Raw genomic sequence first — 10,026 nt, forward strand, 5'->3', positions numbered from 1 at the left:
GAGCACCATACTAGATCATCCATGGATATGGATCAGGCCAATCCAAACAAATCCGCACGCGCCAACGACAGACATGATGGCTAGTCTCCCGTATCAGCAGCCCGCAACAAAACCCACCGGGATCACAACACCATGATAACAAACATGAGCCACGGCCGACAACGAACCAAACCAAGCGCCACAACAAGCAGCTGGGATCTTGAGCAACCAGCACGGGGGCCCAGGGGTGACGATTAAGCAGATGATATATTAGAGTTGATGCAGGGAGGGGCAGTTATGTACAGCGCTTAGTGGGACTTCGTTTGCTAAGCATACATTAGGTAGGTGCGACCAGCTAAAACTTGCCACATCAGAAGGAGAAACCAAAACTGCAGGAAGGTCCAACCAACTCAGAACACCAGCTTTAGATACTACTACGGTGCGCTACGGGCTCATCCAATGCATATTAGAAAGGGGAAAAAAAGGCATTAAGCTCCGCTACAAGGAGATCTATGGATACATTTGCCTTGTTCTCTACTACTTGGGACGACCTGCCAAAAGAACAGCGGAGAACTCGTTCAGAATTATTATTATTATTATTATAACCATCAGGACTAGGTCCAGCTGCTATCCAAGTTGATCGCAATTACCAGCTAGCTGCCAAGGCATCAGCAGTTGTCGGAGTTAAGCGACGAGGCGGACTGGTAGCCGGGTGCCTCTCTAGCAGCAGCAGTAGATGCGGAGCCCCTCTCCGTCGAATTGGCGAGGCCGCTGTCCTCCGGCCTCGAGTTCAGGGCGCCCGGGTTCATGCGCTGGACCTCCTCCCTCGTGTACACGAAGATCTTGTGCACCATGCTGCAGAACTCACTGCCCACACAGCCAGGTCGACGCGCACAACACATCAGGGGCTTTTACGAGAGAACAACGGACGTCCGGCTGCTACTACTCGTTACTTACTTCCAGGGGTCGTCCCCGACCAGCATCATGTCGCCTTCGTAGTCGGTGTACACGACCATCCACTCCTTGCTACAGCCTTTCAGCTCGCCGTTGAAGTCGAACATCTCGTCCAGCTCCGCCACCAGCTCCGTGTAGCCGTTGAACTTGGTAAGGTCCACGGACCTGCCCAGCGCCATTCCTTGCTTGTGGACCTGGAACGGACAGCAGGCGTCGTTCATGCCAAAAAATATTTCTGCGGAAATATACCGCTCATGTGCCTAGCTAGCGCATGCAGCCACAGCAGCATTAAGTGGATACGTTTAGATAGTGCGTACAGACAGCCACAGCGTTCAGATGGCAAAAATCTACCATGCAGTTCAAACAGGGAGTAAATACGCACGTGATGGAGGTTCCATTTAGTTATGTCTGCGTGGTGCGCTAGGAAGCTAAAGAGGCTTTGCAAGTTTCTCTTGTAGCCTTGGAACATTGCAAACGAACATAGGAGATGCTTGGCATAGTAGTAACGAGAGAAAAAAACACACCTTCTTGCAGCTCCTAGTCGACCCGCCTTGTGATTTGCACTGTGTGCCCCTTGAAGCTTGTGGGCATCTCTCTGGGACAGGATCCACCTGTGTAGCACCGAGTTGCTTTGGCGTCTTGTGCGGCTCAGGGCTTTTGTCTGCGTCGATTCCGTCTGCCATCCACTTCTCAGCTGCCGGTGTGGCAACGCTTGGCGGAGACTTCAAAGGTTCAGATTTGGCTGGGCTGTCGAGATGGATTCCAAAAAGCTTGCACGAGTTGCCCTTCATTTTCAGAGCTTCGCCGTGAGCAAGGACCAAAGGTTGAGGCTTAATCACGCGTGGCTGGGCATCGTCCACGCGACCACCGGGTGTCGTGTGCCCAAACCATCCAGATGGGTATCGATCAATGCCTCGGCCAGGTAGTGCAGCATAAACTCCATTCCCAAACTTGGTGTTTGTACAACTCTGAGACATCCCACCGACTTCCTGGATCATTGGATAGCTCTGTCTGTTCATCCCAAAGCCAGTACTTGAAGGCATCATGGACCATGAACCAGGGAACAGATTGTGATTGCCTTGCTGGTCTTGGTAATGAGCGTTTACAGTGTGCCAGAAATTAGGACGTCCAGCGGCAATCTGATCAGGTAAAGAACAGAAACCCTGCGAATTCCGTGCACCTTCATTAGGTGGTTGATATCCCGATAACATTTCACTGTAACCATCAGGTCTGTTCATTCGCATCCAAATATCTGAACCCAGCTTCCTCTGCATGCCAATGGTGCTCTTGTCCAGATCAAAACCTGACGGTCGCAGGGAGGACTTATGAGCAGAGTCCAATTCACTGTTATCACCAAAAACACTTTTCGGGGCCACATTATCCTGGGTCTGCAAGGGCCTTTGCAGGGCATGTTGTTGAGTCTCTAATGTGACCTTTGGAGCAGCTAGAATGGGGTAAAACACATGCATTAGTAAAATTACCATACATCCTACCAAGTTTTGCACGCACGATGAAGTCAAACCTTCTTTTGTTGGAGCTGAAGACTCGGGCAGAGAAGCTACAGCATTAGAGCGAGGTCTCTTGGGTCTGTGCACTGGAAGTGGGTTGATAGGGGGAGGGCTGACTGCAGGTTCTATTTGCCAGGGAGAAACCCTTTCAGGACGTGGAATGGAGGAAGCTTCATCCCACCTCACCTGGATAAACATTAAAGCACATCACAACAATGTTAACAGAACAAGTCATTGAGAGGGAAAAGGGGTAAATACCTTGAGGTAACGCCATTTAGATTCAGCCCATCCAGCTTGATCAGGATCCACATTTCCAACAATGGTCCCAGTGAACCTAAAATGTACAGAAATATAATGTTTCAGGTCAATTTTAATAGAGGTATCAACTATTTGAAGCAGAAATTTAATAGAGGTGAAGCAGAAAATATCTACTATTGCACCAGAAAATTTCTTACCTTTGTTCTGGAGCCTCTTCACCTTCAAACCTCATTTTAAATCTCATCCCTATAGGGTAATTTCGTTTCAGTGATTCCATATAGCGATCACAGGGAACAACAAACTCAGCTGGACTTGTCCTGAGAGTAGCAATTCAAAAGACAATTCTATTAAATGAAAGCACTGAATATTGGATCAGAAATAAAATCGCACAAGGCCTAACAAAATTCAGGAATTATCAAGCATAAAACCTAGAGAAAATTTAGCACAGACCTAGGCTTGTAGTAGACAGTAAACATGGTCCCAGTGTTAACAGCATGCCATGCTGTAGCAAGAACACCAAGATGCATGCTGTGGCTTGATATTACTGAAGACGGAACATTTGCTTGCTGCCTCATGGCACGCCTGACTCCTACACGAAGCTCCCCACTATCACCTCTGCACCCATCATATGTGAAGATACTTGTTATGCAGTAGGGAGGTGGGGTACACAAAAGTTAATCATTGTCACACAAACATACCTTAGAAAGATGAAGGCATCGCCAGCAACAAGACGTTTGGCACTAACAAAAACACTCCAGCCACTCTGCAAAAGATGCCTTCGTGGTTGACCTGAAGTAGCAGAAACATAGATGAAATAACTTCAACAAGGATCCAACAACTTAATTCTAACAATTTGCTGTCAATCATGAACTGAGTACAAAATCTTATTAGTTGGCTCACCTCACAAGTCAAAAAGATATGTGCTAATAACTACTTGTACTATAAAAAACTAAAGTGTGTAAGATGATGCATTGACTGATGGAATTTAATGATTATCCTGGCATCATCAAATGCACGCCTATAGAAAGAAACCAAAAATACACATGTTGGAAACACAAGTTGGTCCCCACAACAAAGCCAGCAAAGTAAGATAATGCATACACATTGTACCTGGAAGCACATTTAAACCAATTTAAGATCAAGTTAAGGAGCCATTAATGCACACAAGAACTCTTCACACAGTGTACAAACAAACAAAAAGTAGCGTTATGTCTGCAACTCTTGCATACTGGTGCAAGTGAGCAAATATGTTGAGTGATCACCTCTGAATATGTGGCGAAAGCGCCATTCCACACCATGCAGGTCCTTGGCTACAAGCTCTTGTGTTGGAGGTTGACGGGTCATATCCTGACCAGAAAGCCAAAGCAAAGATTACCACTACCAGTAAAGCAACAAATAGCAAACCTACAACTGATGCACTGGCAATATCAAGTCAAGAATCCAGCAAGCTACCAGTGGCGGAAGACACTCATCTGCATGGCGCCGCAGCACCGAGAATCCACCATGAGTGCTGGTATCAGAGGCTGTCAATGTCTTGCAGAAGGAGTGCACGCGTGGCCTTGCAAGTGCAGCAGGAGGTGAAGCAGGCATCTCCTCACTAGAGCCATTCTCCTCTGGCTGCTACATCCGGGCAAGATGTACAAATGGTGGCAGTTTAGACGCTTCAAGATCAAGATTCAGATGCAGCAGTGTGTGAAAGCTGAAAACATCACTCACCTTTGATTCAGGTAGCAGAGTGAGCTGGGCATAAACCTCATCATTGTCTGGCTCAGCCTGCACGACAAACTGGCATCAAGGACTCATGGTTGAAAGGCAGATGTCACATTTGCAACAAGAGGTGGTATTACCTTCAATTCAACGTTCATGACCTCACACAGGATCTTCCACGGGAGATCGTAAAATTGCATGTGCTGCTCAGCCACCTGGTTGGTCGACGCCTCCACCTGACATCCACAAGAACAATTTAACTGTCAAATTACTCCAAATCGCCACAGTTGAGAGCCGAGCAGCGGATGACAAGTGATAATGAAGGAATCAATATATTCTCTAAGTGAACAAGGCAGAAGCCCAATCTAATGGCAACCACTGATAGAAATACCCTACAACTGGGAAAAACTGAGCAAAAATCACACAATAACTCGCGGATGGCACACTGGAAGCTCATTCTTTTTTTTCCAACAAAAAAGAGAGCATGGTTGAGCAACAGGAACAATTCGGCAATCCACCACGAGGACGAAATTCCTTGAAGGAATTACCGTCCCCGTGCTCGAGTGCAAAAAGAAAGCTACGATCGCGCTAAGACAAGAAAACATGCCAGTTTTGGGGAAAATGGATAGTAAAACCAGTACGACTGAATTTAGACGCAGAAGCTTAAATTTTCAGCCGATAAGAGTAAACCCCGCTTGATTCGCCGGTAGGCCACTGAACCCCCAAAACAGAAGCACCGCCGCAGGACCCAAAAGTGCACGAAATGGTGCAAAACCCTCCATAATCCCACGAGAACAGCTCGCCCCAGCAGAGTTGTCCCATGAGAAGCGGAATTCCGCTGAACCAGCCCGCAGAAACGCCACTCTGGTCACCGGAGACGCCATAACAAAAACTCGAACCCGGAGACGCGCGCGAAAACGGGAATTCCGACGCGGGCTGATTCCTTAATAGGATAGTCGAATTGGGCAGCTCACCTGCTCGATATGGCCCTGCGGGAAGTAGTACACCTTGTCCCCGACCCTGGGCACCGTGACCAGCGGGCCGGCGCAGAGGTTCCACAGCTCCGTGTACATGCCGTCCTCCGTTCCGCCTCCGCCTGCGAGCAAGAGCGAGCAGCAAAGGCCCAGCCAAACCCACGTCAAAAACCCGCCAAACAAAGACAAACGGAGACGCCCACCAAGAGAGCACGACTCACCTCGCGCCGCAGCGGCGGCATCTCCCTCGCCGCCTCCACCTCCTCCCGCCACCTGGGCGGCAGCAGCCGCGGCCGCCGCCGAAGAAGTCATCCCGCCGAGCACCAGATCTTCACATCCGCGGCGCCTCCGCGCGCGCGCTCACCCTCCCCTTCCGCTAACCCGCGCCCGAATCGCGCGAATTTCCGGCCGGACCGAGCCCCGCCCCCCGAATTCCCCTCCGATTCGCGGCCGGCCTCGTTCCCCTTTCTCTCCTCCTGCTCCTCTCGCTTCACCTTCCCCAAAAAAAAATTACTGCTGGGCTCGGGTAGAGAGAGAGTGGGGGGCGAGATTTTATGAGGGAAGTGAACGCGACGTCACTTCGCTCGCGGCACGGTGGTGGTGGTGCTGGTGCAGTGGTCTCCTCGCCTTCCCCTCTCTCACTTCGCTCGTCGCGGTCGCGGTCGCGGGTGCGTGTCTTTTGCTCGGCTTGAAGCCGGCGGTGAGGTTACCGTGGGGAGGAAAGGGAGTGAGGCGACCGCGAGGAGGGGAGGGGCGCAATTATTTCACTAGGCGGGCGGGCTGGGCTTGGGCCGGACGTGAGGGGACGAAGGGGTTCGGGCTGGGTGGGGCTGTCTGCCTCCTGCAGGCAAGGGGTGGGCGCAATAAATATTCGTGTTGGGGCATTGGGGGCGGGGCGGATCCTTTGCTGCCTCCTGCGGAGGAGGGTGTCATGTCTGTGGCCTTTTCTTAAAATTGCGACGTTGGCTGGCGTGCGTGTCTCACTGTGGTTGGCCAGAGGAGATGCCCAAATGGATGCTGCTTGGTTACTGTATTCTATTGTCCTTCGCCCTCGAATACCTACGGCTAGAGCACGTATGGAACCTTTTGGATGTACGGCCACATTTGTTTATGTTAGGCTATCTTCAACCAATCATCTATCTCATCTTATATTCCTTTTTTTTAAACTTCACTCATTAAAAAGTATTATCAATAGTTATGTGTTCCCTGTTTTACACTAACTGCTGAAGACAATATTACTTGCGTAGTCTGTCTATGGCAACATCATCTAGATTTCATTCACTAAAGTAATATTATCTATCATTACAACATTCTCTAAAAGATTTTCGTCATCTATATCTTCTTCATTGTCACACCCGGTTTTAAGGAGCAAAGCTGGGTGCATCTCATACATGCGCCAAAGAAAACAACATATATAATCACAGAGTGTATAGAGATAAATGTCACAATAATCAGAGTACTTTATTACATAGCGGAAGTCTTACAAAATAAGAGATAAATATCGCAGGATCTAAAATCTATCCTTGGCGCCAGAAAGCTGACTGGGAGACGCCATCTAGATCAAGTCGAAAGCCTCAGAGTTAGGCGGCTCTTCTTCGACCACTTGTTCTTCTCCTGTGGGGGGTGTGAGACAGCAAGGGTGAGCTCACATACGTTCATAGCTCAACAAGTCGTGGGGAATAATGTGACATGAACTCATCAAAGGTGGGAGTTCATGTAGTGTAAGGCTGATCAATGAAATAGAGGCTGAAGCTGAGCATTGCTTTTATAAGTTGGTCAAAATTTTATTAGCAATTACTAAGTGTAAGTAAATACCAAACCTAATTAATAATAAAGAAAAGTAATAATAAAATAATCCCAAATGCGATGCAAATGTCAAATTAAATTTAAGTTCCATAATTAATCATGTGAGGGTCTGAGCTGCTCATGACCGTGAGCACAGCTAGTATACCAGTTTTACACTCTACAGAGGTTGCGCATCTTTACCCACAAGTCATGTTACCCATCTGCCAAGAGATGACCAATCCCATACACCTCTACCGAGGAGGCGAGGCAGGGTAACACTACGAGGCCTTTACAAAGTTCCACTAGCTTCAGAAATCCCGCTACAGTTTATAGGAAGCTCCAGTGCAAGAATCCCTCGCCTGACCGCCATCGCAGCAAAATCAAACCAAGGACCTCCCTACACTGACCACTCCCCTACTGCCCTTGCCCCTTTCGGGTAAGGAAGACATCCACTAGCTTTCCTAGTTAATCAACCAAGGGCGTCCCATTATACCCTTGTGGTAGCACTGTTTTCCCGGGTGGTCGCTCCATGTTCCCATTAACATAATGATCTTATCATGAACAGTAATAATAAACAGACAATAAAAGTGTAGTAATGAATAGTGTATCTCTATACCCAAAACCACAATAAGCGATAGCAAGTACTACCCAAAAATATTCAGTGACAAAACAAGGTATAAAGATAGCCAAAACTGGGGTAACCTATTGGGTCCCATCAAAATTAACCTATACAGATCATTATGATTAATAAGAACATGGCTGGAAAAAAGTAAGTGATCAAGGGCACAACTTGCCTTCAATGAGCTCCTGCTCAGCTACTTCTACTTGCTGAACCTCAGAATCCACAGTGACTTGCTCGTCTACTCGCATCAACACAATACATACATAGTATAGCATAAATTAACATCACATCAAACATGTAAATAAAATATACAGTAAAAATCTATACATTAAAATGAGATCACAGGAACTGGAATCATTAAATTTGGAGTTATAGATTTCAAATTATGAATTTCCTAAGGTTTAATGTGCTTGAAATAGGATTAAATGATAAATTAATTTTCTTTCTGTTTTTATGTCAAAACAGAGATACTAAATGATAGAGAATCTTATTACAAAATTTTAGAAATTGGAATGGGTCAATTTGGAGCTAGAATGAATTTTCTATGCAATAAACAAGTTTTAGGAATTCTTTTTATATTAAAAATCAATTTCTGTATTTATTTACCTATTTTATATGTTCTATGGACTGGGCCTCGAATTCTAGAAAGCGCAGGGGTCCTGATGCAATTAATCCTAAGACTCAGTTGACCCACTAGCTGGACTGCGGGTTGATACTCAACTGCTGCGGGGACTTTTATGCAAAACGCTATCGCGAAGGGGTATCCAACGCCGAGAGCCATACGATTACAAACGGACGGCCCTGATTAGATCATCGCCACAACAGATCGATCTACCACCAGAGCCCCAGGATATTGATCCAACGGTTACTGACTTCGAACCCCGCTCAAAGCACCCGACCGTTCGATCTTAGATCAACAGTCGATCGTCCACTCACCGAATCGTTATCTTGGAAATAATCGCGCACGTTGAACTAGGATCCAACGGTGGCCAACCAACCCTATCGCCAAAGCCGACAGCGCGGCGGCGCAGTACCCGCACGGCGGCGCCCCTTACTCAATCTGGAGTGTGCTACACGAAGTGCATGCTAGTATGAACAACAGGGGAGGATCTTTACCGTCACTGGCCGAGAGTTGAAGCCGGTCCACGGCGATAGGCGGTTTTCGCGGCAGTGCCCTACGACGGCGAGCAATTGCCGATCACCCGGTACCGATCCCTCACGACGATGCGACTTGCACGAAAGGCGAAGACTCCACGGCCCACCTCGTTCACTCTTCGGGGTCGCAGAGTCACTCACGGTTGAGAACACTGGCGGCGACGGCACTAGACCATTATCTGCGTCGGTGGTGAGGGCTTGGGATATAGCCGCTAGTTCAACAGGGATGAGAAGTTAAAGAGGTGCGCTGGTACTTATACGCGGAGGGGAGGGTCCAAGCGATTGCACGACCCGAGCTACCCCCGCGATTTGCGTTCTCCAGCTTCGGCGCGCGCGATTTTGCTGTCGCAAAGACCGGACCGGTGAAGAAGACGGGTCTGCCAACGCGGCCCCACGCGTCGGTGACCGCTAAAACGCGAGAGCGCGCCTGCTGGAGGAATTGGGCTGCGCGATTGGTTTTGCATACAGCATACTGGGTCGAATACCAGGTTAGGGCCCCGTTAGGTTTTTTTCTTTTCATTTCCTTTTCCTTTCTGTTTTCAATCAAATTCGAATTTTGAATCCAAACTAGTGCCGAATTTATTTTCAAATAATATTGTGAAATCTGAAATACCAATTTTTATAAATATAAGTATATATATTATTTATTTTACCTTTCTCTCTTTCTTATTTATTAGAACCCTACTTTCAAATTTAGGGTTTTAATTCCACTTCTAATATTTATTATCTTATGGTTATTATCCTTTTTATTTTTATTTAATGCACAAACATATAAACTCCAACAAGATGCACTTTGTTTTTATTTTGGAATTATTTGTTTTGATTAATCCCTCTTAATTACTTATATGCTCTTTTCATGATGCAAATATGACGCATAAAATAAGGAGGTCAACTATATCCTTTGTATACAAATTTGAGTATTACAAATCCTACCCCCCTTAAAAATAATCTCGTCCTTGAGATTTAGGAAGATCTAGGGAAAAGGTGGGGAAAATCTATCTGAAGCTCTTCTTCTCTTTCCCAAGTTGCTTCATCTTCACCGTGGTGGCTCCATTGCACTTTGCACATCTTTATAACCTTATTT

General features: G+C 47.1%; 1 protein-coding gene across 2 annotated transcripts; it reads right to left on the bottom strand.

Annotated features, from left to right (window-relative positions):
* Window positions 1-227: 227 nt before the first annotated feature.
* LOC100274564 (auxin response factor) lies at window positions 228-6,095 on the bottom strand. Of its 2 annotated transcripts, none has more exons than XM_008678669.4 (15): window positions 5,602-6,095; window positions 5,381-5,502; window positions 4,547-4,642; window positions 4,416-4,472; window positions 4,152-4,319; window positions 3,962-4,046; window positions 3,398-3,488; window positions 3,150-3,314; window positions 2,897-3,016; window positions 2,700-2,775; window positions 2,456-2,627; window positions 1,458-2,377; window positions 937-1,127; window positions 630-846; window positions 228-530 (listed from the first exon to the last, which is right to left on the bottom strand). In XM_008678669.4, the coding sequence occupies exons 1-14, from the start codon at window positions 5,690-5,692 to the stop codon at window positions 648-650; spliced, it is 2,553 nt and encodes an 850-aa protein (XP_008676891.1). In that variant the 5' UTR covers window positions 5,693-6,095; the 3' UTR covers window positions 228-530; window positions 630-647. The 2 variants fall into 2 exon arrangements, with proteins under 2 accessions (XP_008676891.1, NP_001307052.1); NM_001320123.1 differs by having other exon boundaries at window positions 229-530; window positions 4,152-4,316; window positions 5,602-5,788.
* Window positions 6,096-10,026: the final 3,931 nt, after the last annotated feature.

Source organism: Zea mays, chromosome 4 (genome assembly GCF_902167145.1).
Source record: "Zea mays cultivar B73 chromosome 4, Zm-B73-REFERENCE-NAM-5.0, whole genome shotgun sequence".
NCBI lineage: Eukaryota > Viridiplantae > Streptophyta > Magnoliopsida > Poales > Poaceae > Zea > Zea mays.

What these genes read in the sequence shown, in the direction of transcription:
- LOC100274564 (XM_008678669.4), bottom strand. Translation starts at nt 5,692, where the DNA reads ATGACTTCTTCGGCGGCGGCCGCGGCTGCTGCCGCCCAGGTGGCGGGA. An exon ending in TGCCGCCGCTGCGGCGCGAG is followed by an intron (nt 5,503 to 5,601) that starts GTGAGTCGTGCT and finishes TCTTGCTCGCAG; the next exon opens with GCGGAGGCGGAACGGAGGAC. An exon ending in GAAGAGGCTCCAGAACAAAG is followed by an intron (nt 2,776 to 2,896) that starts GTAAGAAATTTT and finishes TGTACATTTTAG; the next exon opens with GTTCACTGGGACCATTGTTG.